This window comes from Astatotilapia calliptera, chromosome 10, assembly GCF_964374335.1.
Source record: "Astatotilapia calliptera chromosome 10, fAstCal68.1, whole genome shotgun sequence".
Classification (NCBI taxonomy): domain Eukaryota; kingdom Metazoa; phylum Chordata; class Actinopteri; order Cichliformes; family Cichlidae; genus Astatotilapia; species Astatotilapia calliptera.
In genome coordinates this window covers 33,584,435-33,611,403 of record NC_137431.1, presented here as the reverse complement: position 1 = coordinate 33,611,403, position 26,969 = coordinate 33,584,435, and the positions used below count along the sequence as shown (strand labels likewise).

The following is a 26,969-nucleotide window of genomic DNA, read 5'->3' as shown; positions in this document are numbered from 1 at the left end:
GGCATCAGCGAGTTTCAGGTGATTTGAGCAGGGAGCGTAAACTTCTAAATTAAACCCTTTTTGGTGTAATTGACAACCGGCAACCTTGTAATCGGAAGGTTGCCGGTTCGAGCCCCGGCTTGGACAGTCTCGGTCGTTGTGTCCTTGGGCAAGACACTTCACCCGTTGCCTACTGGTGGTGGTCAGAGGGCCCGGTGGCGCCAGTGTCCGGCAGCCTCGCCTCTGTCAGTGCGCCCCAGGGTGGCTGTGGCTACATTGTAGCTGCCATCACCAGTGTGTGAATGTGTGTGTGAATGGGTGGATGACAGGTTGTGTAAAGCGCTTTGGGGTCCTTAGGGACTAGAAAAGCGCTATACAAATACAGGCCATTACCATTTACCATTCATTTACAAAAAGAAGCATAAATATTGGGTGGTGGGTTTTCAGGGATGAAGGAAACTGCTCGTGCTTGAGTTCTGTTAATTCTTAATTTATTACAACTGTTTCCGTAGTTGTTTAACTTTGTAGAAGATTATGAAACTCACAAAAGTTTGCAGCAAACAGGAGACTGTCACTTTGGCCACCAAGCAGGAGCAGCCCAGCGCGGCTACAACAGGTCAGCTCTGCTAGGACCGACACAAAAGCCGTTTCCGACCACGCTGAGGTGCTTAATTATCATGATTCATCATTTTAGGGGGAAAAAATCCCACAAAAAAGTGTTTTGCTCAGTTACAAAAAGAATAAAACAACAACAAAAAGCAAAGAAGAGAAAAACATTAAATTCTCACTTCATTCATTTTTTTAATACTTATAATTAAATAAGTTTCCAATATTCTCTCCTGTTCTATTGTATATATTTGTTCTTTTATGCGACGCTGTTTGTTTTTCTTTTGCTTTCAAGCCGAACACGACTCCACTCTCTGATTGGCCGAGCGGCTTGTCAATCTTTGACGTAGCGGCCAATGGCAGGAGCCGACAGGCGATACAAACTAGCAGCCGCCATGTTGTGTCTCCGGGGGCCTCGAGGGACGTCCGGTAGTAAACAGTAGATGACGGTACCGCCTGTTCGGCAGCTCTCAGGAACGGGACCGCAGCTGGAAGCTATGAGTCGTCCATCTTCAGCCGGAGGTGGGGGACTCGGGGCCGGGAAAGCAGGCGGAGGGAAGCACGGGGGAGCGGCAGGCGCCTCTGTTGCCGCAGCGGCCGCCGGCGTGAGCTCCGTGGCCGGGTCGGGGTCTGCTCCCCCTTCCTCCACCGTGTCCATGCCGGCTACCGGCCTCGTCGGACAATCCTCGGAGCTCACGGCGCTATTCGAGTGCCCGGTATGCTTCGACTACGTCCTGCCGCCTATCCTGCAGTGCCAGGCGGGTCACCTGGTCTGTAACCAGTGTCGTCAGAAGCTGAGCTGCTGCCCGACCTGCCGAGGCCCGCTCACCCCGAGCATCCGGAACCTGGCCATGGAGAAGGTGGCCTCCACACTGCCGTTCCCCTGCAAGGTAGACCCACAGACACAAACCGGCCCAGCTGATACTCACACACTACATCACAACTCTCTTCACTTCAGTTTGTGCACAACTTCCTCCACGCACACCTGTCACGTGACGTCATCAGAGCCAAACTAGAATTTCGATTGATTTTCCAAGAAAACGTCTGACACACAGTCAACGGAGTTAAAGGTCAAAGGTTACTCCAGAAAATTGGGATTTATTTATTTATTTTTTCCGTGCTGAGTTCACTGCCTGTAGTAATAATCGGACGTTGAAGCATCACTGCTTAGTTCACTGCGTGCAATCAGTGAAGGAAAGTCATGTCACAGAGTTCATTATGTAATATAGAAAGAGTATTAGGACGACATTAAGAAAAAATATGATTGATCAATTTGAGAATAAAACCAAAATCTCAAGAAAAAAGTCAAATTAGTTATTTTGTAGAGGATTTGTTTGCTTTGAAACATCTTCCTATCATATCTTGTGATAACATCCATCCTCTTTGTTGCAGGTGTAATCATCGATATCCTGGCATTTGTTCATTGCCATTTCATTTTGTACAAATTTGGCCAACGCTTCCACGATTGTGTGTTTGTTCTTTTGTTTGATTGGTCTTTCCTTTCTTTTCAGTGTCCTTATGCCTCCCACTGCACTGTGTTCATGTCCTAAAGGAACTAAAACACATTTTAAAGTACACATTCGCAATATCATTTGGTTTTATTCTCAAAAATATCAATGATTTTTATTTTCTTTATGTGGCCCTAATACTCTGTCAGAGTAATGCAACCAGGAAAGTCCAGAGTCTGTGTTTAGTTCAGTAACTGTAATAAACATAGTTCAGCCAGCAGTGATGAGTCCACTGATTAATCAGGACTCGTCACTCTGCTGATTGTTTCCTCTGTTTGTCTAAAACCTGCAGATAAAAATGGATGACTGGTGTTTTAATCTCCTGCATACCAAAGTGACTGTAGAGTGAGAATCGTGACCAGGTTTTAAATAACATGTCCAACAAGTGTGCAGTTGTCCACATACCTTTGGCCTCGCAGCGTGTCGACTGATTGGAGCGGCGGCTCTGGTTCCATTACACGCACATTAAAGTTGAATTGTGTGTCGGCGGCTGAAAACTGAGTCCTGACTCTGACCCTGAGGAGGAAGAGGAGGTCTGATATGGACACAGTTTCCAACCTGCATAGTACAGAAAGACTTGATACAAACTGAAAGTAGATGTTTCACAGCTCGCTCAGCTCAGCAGGCTGGTTACAGGACAGACTGCCCTCTGGTGGTGTTTTCATGCAGTGCACGTGACCTCAACAGAATATGTCCCCAAGAGTTTAGGGGAGAAAACATTAAATTCAGCTTAATTTGAGTTTATTGAAGCTGTAAGTGAAGATCATGCATAAAATTTGGCTGGTCGACGAGCGTTTCGTCATCATTTAGATTTCAACCCACGAGAATCTCCTCACCACTCGTACACGTCCTGCTGCCCTGTAATCATGTTGTGTCGTTATACCTCCTGCAGACAGCAGGCTCATGCTCATTTGTTTCACTGTTGCTGTTAAAATATGTTTTTTGTTTCTGTTGTGATGATCTTCCTCGTCTAATGCTTCTTGGTAAGTGTCTGCAGGCTGGTGTAGATGTCAGCCATACAAATCATTTGGTCACAGATGTTTTGGGTTTTTTCAGGGGAGGTTTGTGTTTTGAAAAGCCCGAAAATTCTACGTAGGACCCAATATTTACTGAGCTGTTCTCTACAGTAGGAGGAAGAACTGCAGCCTTGATGAGGTAGAGAGGACATGAAACTCTACATATAATGGCTAATTTACACCACTAAGTCCTGCTCTCACACCTGACATATATTACACTGTCTGTGAAGCCGGATTTAAGGAACAAGTGCTTAAAGTTTTAAAAAGATGTTTGGTGCCATCTTCTGTCCGTACAGAATGTGACGTCATGTGGTTGGTTGGCTGGTTGTGGCTAACAGACTAACATTAGTTTATGTTAGCTAAGTCGTGACAGTGATGCTATTGGCTTTCTGAATAGCAGCATGAGGTGTAAACATCCTGTAGTCTGGGTACAGAGCTGCCAATAATGTGCTCTGCAGTCAGACTGTGGCAGTTTCCATACCAGACTGTGATGCCGCTGGTTAGGATGCTCTCCATGGTGCCTCTGTGGAAGGTGTTAAGGATGGGTTTGGGGAGGCAAAACCTTCCTTAGTCGTCTCAGGAAGTGCAGTCGCTGCTGAGCTCTTTTTGTCACCGATTTGGTGTTGCTGGTCCTCTGTGATGCAAACACTGAAGAATCTGGTGCTCTTCACTCTCTACTGCGACACCAGCAATGCTGAGCTGGAGATGGACAGCCTTGGTCTTCCTAAAGTCAACATTGAGACATAGATTATTGTCCTTGCACCAAAGTGCCGTTGCACATCCTCTCTGTATGCAGCATCATCATCGTCCCTGATGAGTCCCACCACTGGGGTGTCATCTGGAGACTTGATCATTTGGATTGTGTTGGAGCTGGAGGTGCAGTCGTGGGTCAGCAGCGTGATTAGTGGGCTCAGCACACATCCCTGGGGGGTGGAGGGCGTCTATGCTCAGTGTGATGGTGTTGGATCTTATATTTCCAACCTGTACTGTCTATCAGTGAGAATGTCCAGGATCCATTTGCAGGTGGAGGTGTTGAGTCCGAGCAGGTCCAGCTTGCTGATCAGCTGTTGGGGGATGATGGTGTTGAATGCTGAGCTGAAATCAGTGAACAGCATTCTTATGTGGGCGTTGCGTTGATCCAGGTGTGATAGAGCTAGGCAGAGTGCCAATGAGATCGCATCACCCATTGATCGTGATATGCAAACTGTAGTGGGTCCAGTTTGGGGGGGGAGCTGCTTCTTGATGTAACTCAGGACTAGTTGCTCGAAGCACTTTGTGATGATTGGAGTAAGTGCTTCTGGGCAGTAGTATTTGAGCTCCGAGGCTGTAGCTGTCTTTGGCACAGGTCTGATTGGGGGGGGTTAAAGCACTGTGGCACAACAGCTTGGCTCAGGGACATGTTGATGACGTCTGCTAGGACAGCGGTCCCCAACCCCCGGGCCTTCGACCGGTACCGGTCCGTGGGTCGTTTGGTACCGGGCCACGAGAGTTGAGGCTCAGGTGTGAAATGTCTGGTTTTCAGGGTTTTTATCGGTTTCAGTGTTATTTTGTTATTGTTTTTATCGTTTACTCGGTTTTTCTGGGTCTTTTCACGTGTGTTATGAATAAATCTTCTTTTTTTCAGTACCGGTACTAGTTTCATTTTGTTGTATTTATCCGCAACACCTTAAAGGCCGGTCCGTGAAAATAATGTCGGGCATAAACTGGTCCGTGGCGCAAAAAAGGTTGGAGACCGCTGTCCTAGGACATTGGTCAGCTGGTCAGCACAGGCTCTGAGCACACGTTCGGGTATATTATCTGGTCCAGCAGCTTTGTGTGGGTTGACTTTAGCGAGAGTCCTTTCACTCGGGCCGTGGACAGGGACAGCACTTGGTTGTCTGGCGAGGGGCTGGTTTTCCATGCTGGCTCATTGTTTTGAGTCCCAAACCTGGCATCGAATGTGTTAACTGCGTCTGGTTGAGAGGTGTTTGGATGTCCCGCCACATTCGCTGAGAATCTCCTGACCAGGCAAAGAGATCACTGACTTTCTTTGAGCTTGATGTCCTTGGTTTGCTTGGTTGAAGTCCCCAGTGATAATGAAAAAGCCCTCGGGGTGGAGAGATTGCAGGTCCCTGACGGCCTCGTACAGCTCCCATAGCGCCTCCTTAGCATTAGCGTCAGGAGGAATGTACACTGCCACAATAACGATGATTCTGAACTCCTGCAGCAAATAAGGCCTGCACCTCACTGCCATAAATTCAACACACGAGCAGCCCCGCATGCTTTTTCAGATGTGGGATCACTTTAGTGCTGCAGCAACGAGTTAATGTTAAACTGATGTACTGCCCACTTTGCCGTCTGTCTCTCTTTAGCAGTAAGTTGTCTTTACAAATCGGATGTGGCATGTGCTGCGTCAACGCTAACTAGAGCGAAGAACCCAAAATTTGCGCCGCGCTTGTGAGTACACAAGCAGATCGATCAGTCCCAGTATTAACACTGTACACTAACACAGTAGCTTTATTACAAAATACTAAAACACTGGTTTGATGAGTAGGAACTTTATTGTATTTAAGCAACTGCAGAGAGCAGCAAGGATCAACTGTCAAGCTAGTCATGCACATTTCTGCTGATATACTGTGTGCCATGGTTTTCAAATAGGGCTGCCACGATTACGTCGACTATCAAAATCGTCGACGACTGATTTAATAGTCGACGCGTCGTTTGAAGCTTTGTAAGATCACAAAAGACGCAGGAATAAGTAGCAGGATTTAAGAGTGTAATAACGGACTGTGACAGAAGATGGCAGCACTGCATGTACAAGGATGCCAGCTGCCATTAAATATATATTTCCCTCATTTTTACTGGTGACTGGTAGGAGGTAAGCTGCTGATTTCTCCAGGAGGTGGTTGTGTGTGAAGAACGTATTTGGCAACATTCAGTCGTTGGACAAACAGGAGGAAGTTCTGTGTAACTCCTTGAAATACAACAAGATAAATACACAATCTAAACTGAGGCATAAACATCAATCTTTACTGTGTGTCTTTGAGGCTTTACGTTTAGTGTGAGCCAGTATATCAGCACTCTGACGTTTGCTCTGCGCTTTGATGCAGAGCTTTTGTGCTGCTGAAAACAAGATGGTGTGATGATGTAGACGTTATTTAATCTTGGCAATAATTTTACCGTCCTACCTGAAACCTGTCAGGTCAGTTTTACTGGCACATGGACATTTTTATAGACTTTAGGAAAAAAGCTTTAATTTTCATGTTTTGAAAGCTTCTACAGTTGATCTGACAGTGGTGCAAGATGAACAAATCTGAGAAGGCTTTGTATTCAGAATGATTACAGATGTCAGGAGTGAATCAGCGCTTTGTAGTGGTTTTCTTTGTGGATGTGAATCCAGCAAACAGCATTTTGCATTGAATTTGTTTTAAAGAGCTGTCAGTGAGGAGGCAGACACCAGGAACAGACTTCAGGCACATCAAGTAATAAAATCAGTCAGGTTTTGCCTGAAGTGTCGTGGATTTTTGCTAGGACCAAGTCTGTTTACATTATACATTTACACTGCTATGCAGATGACACCCAGCTCTATCTGTCCATGAAGCCAGATAACACACACCAATTAGTTAAACTGCAGGAATGTCTTAAAGACATAAAGACCTGGATGGCCGCTAACTTTCTGCTTCTTAATTCAGATCAAACTGAGGTTATTGTACTCGGCCCTGAAAATCTTAGAAATATGGTATCTAACCAGATTCTTCCTCTGGATGGCATTACCTTGGCCTCCAGTAACGCTGTGAGGAACCTTGGAGTCATTTTTGACCAGGACATGTCCTTCAACGCACATATTAAACAAATATGTAAGACTGCTTTCTTCCATTTGTGCAACATCTCTAAAGTTAGAAATATCCTGTCTCAGAGTGACGCTGAAAAACTAGTTCATGCATTTATTACTTCCAGGCTGGATGACTGTAATTCATGGGGATTCAGTTTTCAGGCCCTTCTTCTGTGGAACCAGCTTCCAGTTTGGATTCAGGAGACAGACACTGTCTCTACTTTCTTTGTATTACTGTAAGGTCTTTACCTCACAGTATAAAGCACCTTGAGGAAATTGTTGTTGTATTGGTCACACACTGTCACCAGTGTGTGAATGGGTGGATGACTGCATGTGTAAAGCGCTATACAAATACAGGCCATTTACCCTTTTTACTAATATGTTGCAAAAGAAATAAAATTGAATAGAAATTATTTTATTTCTATATTCACAACAAAACAAAAGAGTGAAGACAGAGGTCCTGTGTTTGGTCTCACACACACACACACACACACACACACACACACACACACACACACACACACACACACACACACACACACACACACACACACTGTGCATGCAGAGCAGTGCTGACAGATGCTTGGAGGAGGAGGATGGCACTCGGTTAAGCGATACTCCCCTTTTATTCTCTCTCTCTCATGTTTCCCCGCCCCCACTGTGTGTGTGTGCGTGTGTTGTGTGCGCGCACACGCTGCAGTGTCTCAGTGTCGGTTGGAGGACGCACGTTTTTCTGCTGCTCAGACAGTGAGAGGGAGAGCTCCGAGAGACATTCACTAAAAACCAGAAACAGTGATCGAGTGTGTGTCGGTGTTATTCACCGCCGGTCAGTCAGACGGACGCCACACAGCACACTCAGTGTGTGTGCGTGTGTGTGTGCGTGTGTTTAGGCCCTGCGTGTTTTGTTTTTTCGTCACCACAGAAGAAGAAAACAGCTGCCCGTGTTTTCTTTTCTGCTGCTGCAGCAGGAGAGAGAGAGCGGGCGAGCGAGGTTCAGCTGCATTACGGCTGCGTCTGTTTGATCCGACAGGTTCTGGTACGTTTACCGATCGATTATCGATTGATTTGAGTCATCAGGTTGGTTTGAACCGATGTTGATGTTTTACCGCCTGAACTGGAGACGAATGCTGTTGATCAGAACAACGTATGAAAATGTTTTTGTTTGTCAAAGTAATCGATTACCTGATTCATGTTGGTGGTGCAGCTGTGGGTCTGATTAATCTGCCAGTTAATTTCCTCATTAATTAAAATGATAATAAATGTGTACAGTGAAGCAGCAACAATGAGTATTTGATTGTCGATTGTGTTACTGCTTGTTGCTCTTCAAGCCAAAAAAAGCCAATGAAAAATATTTCTATTTCTACTTCCTCCCATGTTAGAGACGTTTCACTGTTTTATGTTGTTTGTACAGCATTTGTGGTTTGACTCGGAGGCTCGGTGTTTTCACAGATTTAAAAAAACAAATTTACAGCAAAAACAGTTGAATTAAGCGTTACACTGAGGTGGCTGTTAGTGTGAATCGGCATATAATAATAAATAAAACATAAATAAAACTAAACTGAATCAATTTCATCTACATTAGATGGAAAACAGCGAGCACGTAAGTCTCTTTTGGCTGCTCCGGTGTTTCTTAAATGGCCCCCACATGTTTTGGTTTGGATCTTCCTCCACTTGATCCGGACTTGGGACCAGCACTCGGAGTACTCTCGTGATCCGGATCTTGTATTTGTGTCCGGGTCTCAAACTGGCGTGCACAGTGAATGTGTTAATCACTGCAGCAAAGAAAACGCTTCATTCAAAAATGCTGTAAAATCACTGAGTGTCTTTGGGCAGTTTAAACCCAGACGATGAAACGTGAAAATAATTGGCAGATTAATTAACAATTAGAATAAACATTCACACTGAACCACAGGGTGGCGCTGCTTAAACAAATTGGGGGGTAGCTGACGTGTGACGTTGGACAGCAAACATTTTTATTTTAAAATATTTACAAGTTCTTTTATTTAATAATTAAAAATAATATAAAACATTTTATTCTTTCTGCCAACAAAGCTCATGTTCATACCCTCTCAAACTAAACACTAAACCTGTGTTTTGAGTCACAGTGTGCTACGATTTCACCACAAAAACATTAAAAAAGTTATAAATTTAAAAGTGTATGAAGAGTTTTCAGTAAATGAAAACGGTGCCTAACTGACTCTAATATAAAAAGAAAGAGTGTTGGTTTGTTGGTCTCGGTGTTGGTGTTTTGGCTGCTGCCATGTTGGACTGTATTTGGACAACAGGGTGTTACGTTAGCAACTAACGTTAGCTAGCCTGGCTGTAATGGTGCCTCACAGACACAGGATACCTGCTAATTAATGCTCAGATACTGTAGAATTTAAGATAAGAAGAACTTTATTTATCCCGAGGGAAATTCTTTTGTCATACACATGCTCAATGCAGCAGAGGAATAAGATATACAATATGTACAATAGAATACAAGTATACAGTAGGATAGTGCAAAATATAATATCAAATAACTGTAGCAAGTAACAATATAACTATTGTTACTTGCTACCATATCTAGTAGAATTAGCCTCACACGGGCCTGTTATTGGATCATTGCATTAAAAATGCTCAAATAGACTCACACAGCACAGAGATCCAGTCCAAGGATTCTGCAGTTAGCTGAGGTGAAGCCTAGCAGCAGCTAGCACCTGTCTCATCGTCCACCTGTCAGGAAACTTAATGCAGTTAGCAATAAAGACCTAAAGTGTTTCTGCAGCAGGCTCTTTGTATGTGTTTATTTCTATAGTCTATCGAGATCAGCAGCATCGCTATAGCCGGCCTGTCGCTGTGATTTTTGCTAATTTACTGCTGGCAGTGGCTGATGTGTATCTGGCCTTATATTCACAGACCATGTCATTTCTTTTTGTTCTTTGATAAATCACAACAAAAACAGCCATCATCACTGAAAATCACTCAGATTTTTATTTTAAATAGCAATATGGCTCTATAAACTCACATGGTGCGTGCAGTGAAGGCTAACGCTGCTCAGGCGCCGGTTTCCACACAGATTCCTCACAGTGAGAACAAAACCATGGAAGCAGCCTCTCAAACCAAAGGATGCTTAAGCACACTTTACAGTCACAGGTGAGGGTTTGAGTCTGAACATGAGATTTGTGGACAATTAGAAAAATATTTGTATTAAAAAAAATGTCCCCATTATTTAATCCAACTAACATGAGGTTGTTTCATTTATCAACGTTGTTGATAATTAATGTGTGTTCTTTGTTTCATACTTTGAAATCTTTTACTGAGAAGAATAAGCAAGATGTTTGAACCCATCAGCTTGGTTTTATTTCATGGTCCTTTGAAGTTGATCATGAAATAGAAGAGGTCTTTTTTTTTTTTTTTTTTCTAAACGCACCATTCTGTTAGAAAATGTACTGATTAATAGCTTTACTATGGTTTTGGATACTTGGTGTGACTATAAAGGTGCTCCTGTACTGTAAGCATGTATTCAAACCAAACTCATTGTGTTTGTTTTCAAGACTCTTGCAGTAAATCTGAGAGCTCACACTAAAGCAGACTGAGGCCAATCGTCTGACTTGGTGAGTTAAACAGAAACCAAACATGGTCAGACGCTCGTCCGGTCTCTGTCCTCCTGTGAACTTCTGATCACTCTGCTATATGATCTCCACGTGGCTCTGCAGTCTGTCTGAACAGCTGCTGCTTGTTTTGTCTGGTTCAGTATGGTGAGCCCAAAGGGACAAAAGACTTGAGAAATCAAAGTTAAATTTAGAGTTGGAGCCTCTGAGTTTCCAGGACAAATTTCAAAGAAAGGAATTGCACACATGGAGCATGTGCAGAAAAACTTTAACTAAAGTTTTGATTCTGACTTGTAGTGTTTAAAAGAGTGAGAGACTTTTATGCTGGTGAGCTGTCGGCTTCAGCAGGAGTCAGCTTTCGTCATTGTCCATAGTGATGAGTTCAAATGTCTTGTTTTGTCCACCCAACAGAACCAGAAAATACTCACTTGTCTTTCACAGAAGACCAAAGAAACCTGGAAATATGAGCTGAAAAGATCAAAAACAGTTACTAGAGTCGACTAATCAGTAAAATTGTTGCAGCTCTAGCCTGTGCCGATGCTGTGCCCAGCCTCCTGCCTACCTCTGCTCAGAGAGTTGGCTCACTGGCGCTGCCTTCTGGGCTGGCATCACCGCCATGGGGTTGGTTCAGCTAGTGCTGCAGGGCTGACTGCTAACACCGTACAGCAGCAGCAGCATGGGTCAGAGGTCAGGGACAGAGCCCGTCGACCTGTCGGACGCACCAAACCCCTGCCGGGCAGTCAGGTGAGTCCTGAATGATGCTGGCGAGCTTTAACGTACGGCTGCGTCAAGACAGATTTTCAGTTTATTTTAATTTTAAAACACATCATCACATTTTGTTTATGGATGCCCAGACATAATTCAATTCAATTTTATTTATACAGCGCCAAATCACAACAGCGGTCGCCTCAAGGCGCTTCATATCGTACAGTAGATCGCACAATAATAGATACAGAGAAAAACTCAACAATCATATGACCCCCTATGAGCAGCACTTTGGCGACAGTGGGAAGGAAAAACTCCCTTTAAACAGGAAGAAACCTCCGACATAACCAGGCTCAGGGAGGGGCGGGGCCATCTGCTGTGATTGGTTGGGGTGAGAGAAGGAAGACAGGATAAAGACATGCTGTGGAAGAGAGACAGAGGTTAATAACAGATATGATTCAATGCAGAGAGGTCTGTTAACACATAGTGAGTGAGAAAGGTGACTGGAAAGGAAAAACTCAATGCATCATGGGAATCCCCGGCAGCCTACATCTATTGCAGCATAACTAAGGGAGGATTCAGGGTCACCTGGTCCAGCCCTAACTATATGCTTTAGCAAAAAGGAAAGTTTGAAGCCTAATCTTGAAAGTAGAGATAGTGTCTGTCTCCTGAATCCAAACTGGAAGCTGGTTCCACAGAAGAGGGGCCTGAAAACTGAAGGCTCTGCCTCCCATTCTACTTTTAAATACTCTAGGAACAACAAGTAGGCCTGCAGAGCGAGAGCGAAGCGCTCTAATAGGGTGATATGGTACTACAAGGTCATTAAGATAAGATGGGGCCTGATTATTTAAGACCTTGTATGTGAGGAGCAGGATTTTGAATTCTGGATTTAACAGGAAGCCAAAACAGGAGAAGTCTGCTCTCTCTTTCTAGTCCCTGTCAGGACTCTTGCTGCAGCATTTTGGATTAGCTGAAGGCTTTTCAGGGAGTTTTTAGGACTTCCTGATAATAATGAATTACAGTCGTCCAGCCTGGAAGTAATAAATGCATGAACTAGTTTTTCAGCGTCACTCTGAGACAGGATATTTCTAACTTTAGAGATGTTGCACAAATGGAAGAACGCAGTCTTACATATTTGTTTAATATGTGCGTTGAAGGACATGTCCTGGTCAAAAATGACTCCAAGGTTCCTCACAGCGTTACTGGAGGCCAAGGTAATGCCAAGGTAAACATCTGACTATACTAGAGACAAAATCTGAACAATGTCCTCTGAGCGAGCGTTTGTTACACTAAACAAAGTAGGGAATGAACCAACACTGAGCTTATGGACTGTCGTGTACACCAGAGCTTTTTAATTACTGTAAAGTTGTGCTGCACGTGAAGCCGGATTGCAACAGTTCTCGCCGGTATCGCTGAGCTGCGTCTGCACGAATTTCCTCGCTCGGTGGTTGGATCCTGTAGCGTTGGTCGTCCTTTTTGTTGCAGTCTTGCGTCTTTCCGCCTTGAACTGTGAGGTCCAGTTCATGTGTTGCTTCACTGATCATGGTCGCAGAGTATAAGCGGGAAATACCAGCTGCAATGCAAAGGGTGAAGCTGGTGTTCATCCAAAGGACTGGGGCCTTGCTGCAACATCAGTTGAATATGTCTTTGGCAATTAACGCATCTGCAGAGGTGCACCTTTTCATGTCAGAGCTAATACCATACCAGTCGCATCGTTTTTTCCTCACAAGGTCTTGAAAAGACCACGAGCATCATCTGATTCTGCAGCGTACTGGCGGTTACATCGGCCTACAGACCAACTGCTTCATTCGACTAAATCTAAACCGCAAGTGAACTAAAGAAACACTTCTTTCAACCAGAGGCAGGAAGACTGTCTGAAAGTATCTGATAAGGCAATGGAGGTTAGTTGATGTGCTTTAGCTTACTGCAAAGTTGCGGCTGTGAGAAGTGTCGGTAGAGCAAAGGTGCTATGGCGTATGTCTTAGTCTAATAATAAGGTGAAAGGGTCTCTTCTTGACTGCAGGTGTGCTGTGGGTTTACAATGTTTGAGCATGACTGCTTTAGGAGGCTTTATCAATGTCTTAGGATGTGGCTGCATCTCTCATAGAGATAATCACTGAGGTATACACATTTTCATAACTTCTAAGATATGTGCAGAGTTTGATAAGCTTGTCAGGCTCCTTGAAGAGATGACTAAAAATAAAAAAGAATAAAGGGGTCTAAAAATAGGCTTTGTTGAAATGGAGAGACAAAAGCCACCTTTGTGAGGCAAATGACAAATCCAGAGTTGGTTAAGCGAACCAGAGTCCCAGCTCGTATTCAGATGCCGTTCACTGTGCACATATGTGTCTGTAATCACAAGCAGCATCCTCAGGCAGGTGGTGAACAGCCGGCAGGAATACCAAAACCATTATCCTGAACCACAGCGCCCTTCATCGTCTCACCAATCCCAACAGAACAGATTCATCAGATCTGCGCCGGCTGAAGCAGCAGCACAGCCAGGAAAGCACTCAGCTGAGCCCAGCACGATCAATACCAATCAGGCTGAAAGGATCAGAGAGGCTGAGCGAGACGTGCTGCTAAACGAGTTGGGGGTAAAGAAACCTCCCTCCTCTGCAGTCGGGTTTTTATTAGGAACAAATGGGTCCAGTAAGTTTGACTGAGATCGATGATGAAATGAGGTTAATGGATGTGAAGATTTAGCTACCCTAAAAACCAGCCTTGATGGTCGAGGGTGGAGTTTGATACCTCGGCTGCACAGAGCTGGTTTTCTCTTTTATGGCTGACTCATAATCAAAACATGACTCAGCAAATAAAAAAAAAATACTTTAAGACCTCAAAGATGAAATTCATCGAACATAATGAGACACTTATATTTACAGTGCAGCTTTTCACTGCAGCTACCTGAGCACATGTTGGCTTTAAAGGAAATGTGCTGGTTTGAATCACATCTATTTATCTGCTTCACACACAAGTTGTCCGTGGTGTTCCACGGGGTTTGTGCTTCGACCAACAGGTTTTTCATCATCCATGCTTCCTCTGTGAGAAAACCCTGCATACATTTGGTTTGCCCGTAACTCTCAGTACTGTCATGCTTTTAAATTCAACAGTTTACTCTACAGTTTTGGTTTTCCTGTACATGACAGATGTTGATTCATCAGATTCACAGCAGACTAATGCAGAGATGTTCAGCCTGTGTTGGTCAGGACTGCGAGGTGTTTCCTGACAGCAGGTTGTGCCGTCGGAGTCCTGATGAGACGCTGCACAGGTTTTGTTCTAAATCCTCTGCTAAAACAATCTGGATAAGAGGATTCCTGCCTGCTGTGTGTTTGGCACAAAGTGACAAAATGTTCTGACCTGTTCTAAATCGAGTCCTGAAAATTGATCATGGAAATCAGGTCGTTCTTTTTAGTTCTGCTTAGGGCTGCTCAATTAATCGAATTTTAATCACGATTACGATCTGGGCTTTCAACGATCATTAAAAATGACTGAGCCGATTATTAGCCCCTCCCTCGTGGTTTACTCTCGCGCTGCTCCGTGTGGCAAATCAAGCGCACCTCTCTGCATTTCGAACACGTGTCACAACAATTAAGAGCAGCGGTCTCCAACCTTTTTTGCGCCACGGGCCGGTTTATGCCCAGCAATATTTTCACAGACCGGCCTTTAAGGTGTCGCGGATAAATACAACAAAATAAAACTAGTACCGGTACCAAAAAAAAAGAAGATTTATTCATAACACACGTGAAAAGACCCAGGAAAACCGAGTAAACGATAAAAACAATAACAAAATAACGCTGAAAACCGATAAAAACCCTGAAAACTATACATTTCACACTTGAGCCTCAACTCTCTCATACCAAACGACTCTCGGACCGGTACCGGTCCGAGGCCCGGGGGTTGGGGACCGCTGATTAAGAGGACCCGAGGGAGTTCGGAAAGCTAAGCAGAAGTTATTTGGAGAGGAGAGTGACTGCTGTTGGTTGAAAAGAGAGGTAAAAAAAACTTCAGTGGTGTGGAAACATTATGGGCTCGCGGAGTCAGAACTCATTTTTCATTTATTTTTTATATTGCAAACATTTGCACTGTTGTCAGTATTTGCACACTATTTTATATTATTTTTTGACAATCTTTAAAGTCATTATCCAACACATTGTTATTGTTAAATAAATATCGTCAAATAATCGAGATCTCAATTTCAGTGAAAATAAACGTGATTATCATTTTTGCCATAATCGAGCAGCCCTAGTTCTGCTGATATCTGCGTTTTGGCTTCAGAAGGTGGTGGACATGTTTTCTGGGTTTTGGACAACAGATGAATATTCATATTACAATTTTTATTTTATTTTTTATAGGTTGTAGTTAATAAATCACAATTTCAACTAAGTAATCATTCCAAATAAATAATCTAAACCCAGGACAAATGAAGAACAACTCATGTAAGTTTATAAATTAGCTTACAAGTTAATAATTCAGAGAGCTGCGCTTGTTACATCTGAACCAGCAGTTTGCTTTAATGAATAGAAGTCGGTTAATGTGGCCTTTGTGTCTGCTGCCCTTTCCAGGAAGCCGCTGCTGTGTTTTGACCCGCAGATCGTAAATATTTAATCACTGAGTAAAGCTCCTGCTGAGCAGCGATCGAGGACTTCGCCTGCAGTGGCTTCATGCCTGCTACATTATTCTGATCATTAATGCTGTCGAGGCTATTTTGTGTCCCTTGGTTATCGATTGTCTCTAGAGTTGAACTGTCTCTTTGGTGGGGTTGCATTGAGATGACATCCATACACCCAAACTCTCAAGTTACTAAAAGCTCTATGAACAAATGGGATGCTGTAATAGTGTTACCCACAGGAAGTGGCTAGTCGGCATATTCTTCGCCAACTGGTCAACCCATCATAGCATATTTAAGTTTATCACTGGTTAATTTATCATCTGCTCTCAGTTTAGATCCAGGTAACCTGGATACCCCAGAAACATCCATAGGAGGCTTCAGTATAACCTTCAGTTGGGGGGAAAATTCAAACTACGTTACGCAGATTGTCTCTCAGAAATGGGAGTCTGAAGGAAGCTAACGAGCCAGATCTGGTTGAATTTGTCTGAAAAGTCTCATTTCATTGAGAGCTTTTGTTTAAAGCCTGGACTTAGTTGAGAAACTGAGTGAAACTGTCAGTTTGCTGGTTAGTCATCGGTTACTGGAAAGAGGAGCTCTAGTCCTCACAGGCTTGAACTGGACTCCTGGTCATGAGTCTGATGCTGTCTCCTGACCTCGCAGCAGGTTGTGCTGCCTGTTGTAGTAGACAAGTGTTTCACCAGATCTGTGTTAACACAAACAGGAAGTGGTTCGTGTTATACATTAGTGAATAAATGGATGATCATCCTGTTTTCTCCTCCTGCAGATGTGTAGGTGTGCTCCTTATCCATCCTGACAGCCAGACCCTCTCCAGCAGTCGCCTTCCAGACGTTAATCTACTTATCGTGCTGCCGACTGAGATAACGCTCAGTCTTTGACAGCAGTTCTTCAGGCTTAGCCAAAACCGGTTATATCCTATTTTATTAACAGAGCGTGTTTGAGGTTTGTTTATTGTGTTTAGGCAGCAGAGTGATGCTTTACAGCTTAAATGATTACTACACTGGCCAGAATGCCTCAATAATGAGCTTCAACAAAGGCAGATCTGCTGTCAGACATTTTATCCTCACTGTATTATAAGCACACATTAGCAGAAATCACAGCGTCTTGTTTGGCGTGAGAATGTTTCGTTGGGTGGAGACTGTAGCGGCTGAAGCTCAGGAGGCTAAATATGTTCCACTTTATCACCAAAGAGTTCTCTGAGCGTCCTGAGGGTAACGACCTGCTCCCCATCCTTCAAGAACAGCAAAGCTTCAGAAGCTTTTTTTCTTTTGCATTTACACCAGTTGCATTGAATCAGTGGGAATGCTGGTGTTTGGCGTGTCACTGACACTGAGGACAACATGATCAGAGCTGTGAGTTTGGTCCGTTTCATTTTCTCAGCTCTCTCAGCCACAGCAGACCTGCTCCACTCGAGGACCAGAAATCCAAAACAAGCTTGAAACTCCCCACGCCAAACTCAACCCACCTCATTCCCAATGTAGCAAAGCGTGAACGTGAAGCTGTTAATTCACCGGTTGCTCTGCATTCCTCCTTGACCTCCAGCTCTGAGCTGTGCGTGACTCATAACTTAACAAGAGTTTTAACGACTGTTAGAAAAATTAGCTAATTTCTAAATCGACTGTCAGGCAGAGCCAGGACTCGCTGGAGGAGGCTTCCCTGCTTGGACCGCTGCCCCGGTGACCTGGCCCCAGATAAGCGGGAAAAAAAGGATGGATGGAACTCCAACACTAAATATCAGTTACTCCTAAACTTGAATTGTACTTCTGCGTCGGGTTTATGGCTTACACCATAACCAGAACCCCAGTTTAACCCTAACCTAAAACCTTTTACATAACCTGATGTGCATCTGACTACACATTAGGCCGACACATACCACGGCAACTTGGATGGCGTGAAACGTTGCTGTGTGGGAGTTAAAAGGGTTTTGTGGTTAATGCGTGAGTTGGATTTAGATTTGCTGCAGGAGTCTAAATGAAGTCTAGAGACTGAGGAAGGAACTAAAAACTAGAGATGGCACGATACCACTTTTTTATGTCCGATACGATATCATAAATTTGGATATCTGCCGATACCGATATGAATCCGATATAGTGTTTTTTAATCAACAAAACAGTTTTTTAAAATATCTTGCTGCAATTTGCAAGTCTGCAAGTTCATACTCAAGTTTAAAACAACAACTACACTAAAGCTATTCTGTTATACCTGTATGCAAAAAAAATATTTCATAGTTCAGCAATACTGATCAATCTAATAAACTTAAGCCTACACCATCCTCCCTATTCTGGTATTTTAAAGAGTACTTAGCGTAAATATTAAGCAACCTAACTAATAGGGTTCCAACTCCCAGCAACAACAAAAATAAATAAATAAAAAATAGGGAACCACCCCTCATGCTCCACCTCATGATGCTTAATCGACGTAATCAACCTTAATTTGATGCAGTGTGAAAAAAAAATGCACAGAAATCAATTATTTTTCAAGAAATATTAAATAGATTCAACATCTTTCTTCAACAAAATTGCAGACTGCACAGATGGTACCTTCCCAAAGTAAAAAGTACTATAGCTTACTAGGGTATATATATTAGACTTAATAGTTACTATATACAGTAATTGACTTCTATTCATTTTACATCAAATTAAAACTTTGGGTGTCAGATAATTATTTATTAAAAGCTCGACATTTTAAATGAGAATAAGAAAGAAAAGTATGTCTTTGTGCCCCCTTTTCCCTGTTAATGCCCTATCGGCCCCCCTGGCTAAACTTTGCTAGATCCGCCCCTGCACAGTTACCAGCGTCAGCTACGTAGAAAAAGATCCTGGTGTAGAAAGTAATATTAAATAAATTCTAACAACAGCTGATCAAGCTTAAACGTGCTGCTGTTGTTTAGCCGCTGGTTTCCTCTTTCTGTTGCAAAGTGGGCCAAAAACAAACCAGAGACACGGACTCACGACAGAAAAGCCGATCAGCTGATCGTTAAGCAGTTTCATGATTGAAGTAGCAGCAAGAAGAGGCAGTCGCTCCATATATTGCTTGTTAAGCTTAACGCAGGAATGCTTTACAAACATTCAGAGATGGACTTACACACTTGCTTTACTTCTCTCGGGATAACTTTGTCGGAGATGAAATGCCGGGTTGCTAGCGAAGCTCCACATGCTATCCAGACCACCGACAGGTCCTGCATGCCACAGCCGCTCTATCACGTGATGCATACTGCTCCGAGTGCTAACGTTCTGAGGCGAGTTACGGCGCGTTGCAAGTTTTGTGAGGTGCTTTGATGATATTTAATGGATCGGATTACATTTTTTATTTCTCTCCGATATCGATCCAGTAATTTAGGTGAGTATCGGACCGATACCGATACGTAATATCGGATCGGTCCATCTCTACTAAAAACTAGAGACGGACCGATCCGATATCACGTATCGGTCCGATACTGACCTAAATTACTGGATCGATATCGGAGAGAAATAAAAAATGTAATCCGATCCATTAAATATCATCAAAGCACCTCACAAAACTTGTGACATGGCGTAACTCGGCTCATAACCGTAGCACGTCGGAGCAGTGTGGTCACGTGATAGAGCGGCTGTGGCGTGCGAGACCTGGTTGAGCATTCGGAGTGTCGCTACCAAACCAGCATTTCATCTCCGAGGAAGTGATCCCAGAGAAGTAAAGCAAGTGTGTAAGTTCATCTCTGAGTGTTTGTAAAGCATTCCTGCGTTAAGCTTAACAAGCGATATATGGAGCGACTGCCTCTCTCTCTGCTGCTGCTACTTCAATCATGAAACTGCTTAACGATCAGCTGATCGGCTTTTCTGTCGCGAGTCCATCTCTCTGGTTTGCTTTTGGCCCACTTTGCACCAGAAAGAGGAAACCAGCGGCTGAACAACAGCTGCACGTTTAAGCTTGATCAGCTGTTGTTAGAATTTATTTATTATTACTTTCTACTCGAGGATCTTTTTCTACGTAGCTGACGCTGGTAACTGTGCAGGGGCGGATCTAGCAAAGTTTAGCCAGGGGGGCCGATACGGCATGAACAGGGAAAGGGGGGCACAAAGACATACTTTTCTTTCTTATTCTGTCATGTCGAGCTTTTAATAAATAATTATCTGAATCTTACACCCAAAGTTTTTTTTTTTTTTACATACAGGTATAACAGAATAGCTTTAATGTTTTGTTTTTTAAAACTTGAGTATGAACTTATACAAAATGCAGCAAGATATTAAAAACACACTATATCAGATTCATATCGGTATCGGACATGAAAAAGTGGTATCGTGCCATCTCTGCTAAAAACCAAAGTCCCTGAAAAACAGACCAGTTCTTGCTTGTGTGAACATATTCATTCATGATGGACACAGAAAAATTGCCCAGCTGATGGGAAGAGGAGGAGCAGAACATAAAGTTCAAGAAAAACTTTGTGTTTGGTGTGAACGTACTGATGGTTCTTAAGTCCTAGAGAAACACTCAGTCATACTTTACTTTGTACTTTTGTGTTGAGTCTACGGAGTATCCTGGTGGCGATCGTGGCTCAAGAGTTGGGAGTTCGCCTTGTAATCGGAAGGTTGCCGGTTCGAGCCCCGGCTTGGACAGTCTCGGTCGTTGTGTCCTTGGGCAAGACACTTCACCCGTTGCATACTGGTGGTGGTCAGAGGGCCCGGTGGCGCCAGTGTCCGGCAGCCTCGCCTCTGTCAGTGCGCCCCAGGGTGGCTGTGGCTACAATGTAGCTGCCATCACCAGTGTGTGACTGTGTGTGTGAATGGGTGGATGACTGGATGTGTAAAGCGCTATATAAATACAGGCCATTTACCATATCCTGAAACCCTTACGCAGAGCTTACTCCATAACCTGACTTGCACTCTCAGTACAGCTAATGTCATGTTGGCACAGCCCACAATTACTGTGATTATTTCCTCACATTTCCAGCTGCTTCTGTCACCATTTTTCACCTTGATCGGCAGAATGGATCAGTTTGAACTGACTAATGTATAGTATGAATGTAATGTAAGTGCTACAGTTGAACCTTGTGTAGGCTACACCGATGTAGAAGTTGAGCTTAAGAAGAGTGGACTATCTCCAAGACTTTGAGACCTTTTTCCATAGTTCCTCTAAGTTTGAAGAATCTTAAAATGAGATCATGCTTTAGCTGAACAAAGTGGCCAATGAGACCTGAGAGGTGCTTCCTGAAGTTTAAAAATCTTCGGGGCACATGTCTGCCCCATTCCAGCACCGCGTTAGTAAGACTGGGAAAGATATGACATTGAACATCAGAGACATGGCACAGATGTCCGTTCTGCATCTGGGATCCTGTTTTCTGTTCAAAGCTACTCTCCTGCATATATTTGATGTATAAATAATGGATCCATATCTCGATGATGTGCTGTGACAGCTGGGTGCAGAGCGTGTACTGTGTGGTGTTCCGGTGTCAAACCACCCAATCAGCAGTCATCTTCTGAACACGCCGTTCTTGTCTGGATGTGTCTCCCCTCATGTTTATGGATGCTCTCCCAGCACGCCGAAACCAGGGGGCGATGTTCAAACGGCATCGCTAACGACATCGTCCGCTTCCCCCGAGAGCCTTCCCGTCTCCCTGAGCTCCTCACCGCCTCGCTGTTTTCATACCTCATTTACTGCCTTCCTCATCACTCCCCCCCCTTCATGCCCCGCTATAAGCTCCGTCTGTCTGTAGTCAGTCTGTTGTTGGAGATGAAACGGGATGAGGGAGGGAGAGTCTCACCGCTGTGACCTTCAGCGTTTCAGAAAATGAAGGAGACAGCTGCAGCCATTACAGTAACGCACTCCTGTCTGCATAAAGGCAGCAGCCATCGGCTGTCTTTATATCCCAGCTTCTTAATTCATCCAGAAAATTTAAATTACTCCTCATTTAATGTCCTCTGAGCCGAGGCAACAGTTCAGACATTTATCAGGAGGGAAAATGTGGAAATGGCAAAACATCAGTACAGAAGCATCAATGAACCGTTGAAATGAAAAGTGGTTTGTGTTGGACCTGGACTAACATAACAATGTTTCAGTTTAGTTTTTAAAACGAACCAAACTAACAATGACTAAAAATATTACAACTTTTCTGTGTTTATTCTGTTTTAAGCACACAGCGTAGTTTTAACTGTAGAAAGTATAAATGTTGTTACTTCCTTAAGATGAGTGTTTACGCTGAACCTGGATGGCGAGGGCCGGATCTCAACAAGAAACCGTACGATGGCAGAAAAACTGTACGTTAGCCAGTGAGCATAACCAGTCTTTGACTCTTAATGGACTTTTATTAAGTATGATCTGAGTGAGTCCATGAACTCATCAAAGCGGTAACAGAGGTCATGGCCAAGGGTCATTTTCCCCGTCATGTTACAACATTGAAAAGAATGCAAGTTTAAGGCACTTCCACATTAGTTCAAGTAGATTGTCGGTGAGAGAAAAGGGTCAATTTCCTTGATGTAATATTCATGTGAGATGCGACTTTCCTTCAGCAGCTGATGTTTCAGGTCGAGCGTGCCTCTAACTGTGTTGTGTGTCCTCCCTGCAGTATTCGTCAGCCGGCTGCCCGCTGTCTCTTCACCACAGCGAGAAGCCCGATCACGAGGAGGTGTGCGAGTTCAGGCCGTACACCTGCCCGTGCCCAGGAGCCACCTGCAAGTGGCATGGCTCACTGGAGGCCGTCATGCCTCACCTCATGCACGCTCACAAGTCCATCACCACGCTGCAGGTCAAGATCCAAACTTTGATTCTACAGACACACAGTATGGGGTAGAAACACGGGCAAAGTGGGAACCATCTTTGTTTGCAGCCTGTCCTTCTGACTGTTTCTGCACTTTGGGGCTTTAACACAATGCATCCACAATGAATGTCGAGCTGTCATGTCAGCGTTCCAACCGTTAACCAGTGTAAGGCCCTGCATTCAGTATCAGTGGAACCTCTGAATCAAACAAAAGCGCCGTTTGAAGTAACCAGCAGATTTAACTACTCACCAACTGAACATGCAGGATGTAGTTGGAACGCAGCTAGGAGAGATTTCAGGACATCCTACACATCAGGTCTACAAGCTGCTGAGACAAACAATGTAAATTATTAAGGAATCCTCAGCAGCGAAACAGAGAAACACGGCACTGTGTAGAAACGGGATCACAAGTGTTCTTAACTGTGTGACGTTCGTGTAAGTGAACGTTTCACCTTTTCTGCTCACGTCTCTGACACCACAGCACTTCTTGGTTCTTCAGCTTGTTTTCCTCATGATTGCAGGTGTGAAGTGTGAAAACGTTGAGTTCTTCCTAATCGGTACTTGTTTCCGTGCTGCAGGGGGAGGACATCGTTTTCCTGGCGACGGACATCAATCTGCCGGGCGCCGTCGACTGGGTGATGATGCAGTCATGTTTCAGCCACCACTTCATGCTGGTGCTGGAGAAGCAGGAGAAGTATGAAGGTCACCAGCAGTTCTTTGCTGTCGTGCTGCTCATCGGCACCCGTAAGCAGGCCGAAAACTTCGCTTATCGCCTGGAGCTAAACGGCAACCGGCGCCGGCTCACCTGGGAGGCCACGCCGCGCTCCATCCACGATGGCGTGGCCGCCGCCATCATGAACAGTGACTGCCTGGTCTTCGACACCTCCATCGCCCATCTGTTCGCTGACAATGGTAACCTGGGGATCAACGTCACCATCTCCATGTGCTGACGGAGCCGAGGGGAGCCTCCTGCCGAGGGAGGAGTTAAGGAGGTGCAGAGTGCACCTGCTGACAGCCTCGGTTGGAGTCGTTCGAGGAGTCGGCTCAAACAGTCAGCAGCAGCCCTTTGACCTCTGTGGTCAGCTAACGATGGACGTGGGGCAGAATGTCCTTTGGTTACCTGTCTGGAAGCGAGGGCGTCACCTCGAGCCTCCAACACTCTCCTCGATGGAGGAACGGTCGGATCTGCTGGTTCGACCGCAGCCAGGACGTCTGGCCTGGTTAGAGATTAAACTCCCGAGGACTCGGTCCTCATTGGTGGAAACAAACACTTCTCTCTGCCGAAGCGGCTCCCTCTTCCTGCGTCGGGTTAATCGGCTTCCTGTCAGGCCGGCGTGTTCACAATATTCTGCTCTGCAGTTCTGGTGCTATCAGACTGAGTTTACGTTCTTCACCAGCAGAGGCCAAATACACCACGACTGTTACGACATTCACAGTTAATGGTTCAGGAAACGCTCTGATAACGTTCACGTCTGATTAGCTGTTTACAGAGAGATTCTGAACATGCAGAGTTCAGCCGTGGCTTCTTTATTGGTTAATGTGCAGATTATTTATTGTTTTGGCTTTTTTGTTGAAAGGAAGTGGAGAATGTAAAGATATTTGCTTTAGTATCACATATAACAAAGAAATCATCCAGTGATTATAGGACAGAGCGGAAAATGAGTCTAACCTTGTTGCCAACAGACCAAAAATATTCAGGAAATATTATTCAAGGTGAATTTGACTTATTTCAATAATCTCTGTGCACTGAAGGAGTTGGTGAAAACTATCTACATGTCCATAGAGGTGAGGCATGTGAACATGTTTATTTCTGCTGTAACGTTTTAGTATGAAAGAGGATAAATGTCATTTTAAGACTGGAATTTAAAGCAAAATGAGGAATTAGACACTTTTAATCCGAGGAAAATGTTTGTCTGAGTCGTTAGTTTTCTTTGTCACGTGTCAGTAAATTAAAAACTGTCATTCTCATTCTCATTGGCTGTTTCCTCACACTTTTTTAAACCTTTTTGATAAACTCAGTAAAGAAAGGGCCGTGGGTCGGGCTGTCAGCTGTGTTTTTAATATGCACGTATAGAAAATGATCTGCAGGTTAATCCGTCTGTGTTCATAAAAAACAAATACTGTGAAAAAGCTCCACAGACCTGGAGTCAGCTGGTGGAAGAAGGCTGCCAGCAGTTCAGGTAAAGCAGAGTAATGTGAACACCAACATTCTGACTGAGAGGTTGCCGGTTCAGATCCCTGCAGCTGCAGATGGTGACTGATGGCGGGTCTCTGACTGGAGGTCGGCCTTTGACCTGAGCTGTGCTCAGTTAATCCTCAGACTTTCTTTAATCTCTGATAAAAGCAGTAAAATGGAGGAATAATCCTCCCGTCCCTCCTCCTGCAGTCCGTTTAGCCGCCAGCGCCTTACTTTTCTACCGCTAACCACCTCCTCCCATTCACCCGCTTTCTAAAGGGGCCTTGGTGCTGATGTGCTGCTTCTGGGAAACAGAAAAACGCAACGATGTGTTCAGAAGAACGGAGAGCTGCTCGTCTGCTCAACGCCACAGAGACACGACCGACACAAACTCGTGTATTTATGTGGAAATGTGGGTTTTAAAAACTAAATTCCTTCTCGTGAAACCGTCATAGCAACTGACCAGAAAGATACCTCTGACCACAGACATGTCTGTAACTGAACCGCAAAGCCCTCCGAGCTCAGCGGCGTTTCCTCTGTGTTCATGAAGATGAAGAAAAGTCCAAAATAAGCCGATTTCTTCCCATCATTCATCCAAGTGTCTCATCCAGCTCTGGATTTTCTTTAGAGGGTAGCTTTGTATGATTCAGAGTTACGTCTTATTCTGATTGGCTGACTTCTGCTTTTAAGCTGTAGTCATTAGATTTCTGTGCTTGTAGAAAAACACACCCGGCTCCTTCGTACCTGCTCGATGATTATCGTGTTTCTGTGGTGTGTTATGCTTGACTGGTGGGTCGTGAACAGAAAACTGCAAATTTGAGCTTATTTGTCATAAAACTTGTCACATCCCACATTTCCAGAGTGGGCAGGAAAAAGGCTTATTCTAATATGACTGCTGTATGTGCACACAGTAGAAACACAGAGCAAACACTGCTGTCTCTTTGTCTCCAGGTGTGGTTACCTCGACACGAGTGTCCCGGTTTCAGGGTCCCGTTTTTCCGTTTGCGGATCATTTTGTGATTTTTCAAAGTTCAAAGTTCAAAGTGCTCGCTGCAGTTTGATGTGAATCTTTGATCACAAACAATGAGAGCAGGAAACATTCTCCCAGTGTTGGAGTGACGAAGAAACCTTTTTACTCTTCGGATGAAAGCACGTTTACTTCCACATAGCAAAGAAGTTTTATGGCACCATAAGAAAAATGCTGACACACACACACACACACACACACACAGTGCAAAAGTCTTGAGCCTCCATCATGTGTTCATATTTGAATGAGGGTTTTCCAGCCTCTGAATGCCAACAAAGAATCAGACTCAGTTTTAACAGCCTTGGAAATGAAGCATGAGGACGCACAGGGAGGTCCACAACCCGGGACGCTCGTGTCCACAGACACACTCAACAATAATCACTTTCACGCCGACTTTCCATGAAATATTTTGAGATATTGTAAATGAAGCTAAAGGGACAGTCTATTTTCTAAAGATTTATTCCTCCCACTCTTTGTTTTCACACGTATTTGTGCTGCTGTTTGAGATTTCCAGAGTACGTTTTCTACGCTCACGGTGATGTTTCTGTTGTAAAGCTCAGTTTGTGATGTTTCTGTAATAAACAGGTTTGTTTACGCTGACCTTCATGTTGCTATTCCTCCTTCCATTAATAAACTGAACTTCTCCTCATCGTTTGGAGTACACCAAAATATTTTAACATTTCAGTTCGAAACCATCAGTAAAAAAAATGAGCATCAAATTTTTTACCATATTTGGAAAAGAGGGTGGTGTACGTATTAAACTGGCTTCACTTTGAACTTAGGCTGATGCTGTGTACTTTCAGCTAGAGACACGATTTAGTCTTTAAGAAAATACCAGGACACCAAATATTAAAGTTGTTTTCATCTTTTTCACATTTTTTGCTGCTTTTGCTCAAAGTTTAGGCTTTTTTTTGTTTTATTTTTTTAATTTTTTTTTAGGTACCTGCTAAGTGCCAGAAAGACACTGTAGTTTGAGGACGTTCCCTCAGGAGCAGGTTCAAGTTCTCTCTGAATCCATCCTGTGACCATATTTATGACACAGTAACAGAAAAAGAAACTTTTGTGCAAAAACTCGCAGTTCAAAAACTATTTTGATAAAAGATACAATCTTGAATTTGGAAGGACTGGGTCACAATCCAAATTTCACAAATTTATTTGCTCCAGAGTGACAGGAAGTGGAGATGTTGT

At 43.9% G+C, this 26,969-nt stretch overlaps 1 protein-coding gene across 2 annotated transcripts; it reads left to right on the top strand.

Moving 5' to 3' along the window:
- The first annotated feature begins 459 nt into the window (after positions 1-459).
- siah2l (seven in absentia homolog 2 (Drosophila)-like) lies at positions 460-24,552 on the top strand. Of its 2 annotated transcripts, XM_026160498.2 has the most exons (3): positions 460-1,475; positions 22,387-22,566; positions 23,157-24,552. In XM_026160498.2, exons 1-3 carry the CDS (start codon positions 1,029-1,031, stop codon positions 23,526-23,528), a joined length of 999 nt encoding a protein of 332 aa, XP_026016283.2. In that variant the 5' UTR covers positions 460-1,028; the 3' UTR covers positions 23,529-24,552. The 2 variants fall into 2 exon arrangements, with proteins under 2 accessions (XP_026016283.2, XP_080163496.1); XM_080307370.1 differs by lacking the exon at positions 22,387-22,566.
- The last annotated feature ends 2,417 nt before the right edge of the window (positions 24,553-26,969 follow it).

What these genes read in the sequence shown, in the direction of transcription:
- siah2l (XM_026160498.2), top strand. Translation starts at nt 1,029, where the DNA reads ATGACGGTACCGCCTGTTCGGCAGCTCTCAGGAACGGGACCGCAGCTG. An exon ending in CACTGCCGTTCCCCTGCAAG is followed by an intron (nt 1,476 to 22,386) that starts GTAGACCCACAG and finishes TCCTCCCTGCAG; the next exon opens with TATTCGTCAGCCGGCTGCCC. An exon ending in AGTCCATCACCACGCTGCAG is followed by an intron (nt 22,567 to 23,156) that starts GTCAAGATCCAA and finishes TCCGTGCTGCAG; the next exon opens with GGGGAGGACATCGTTTTCCT.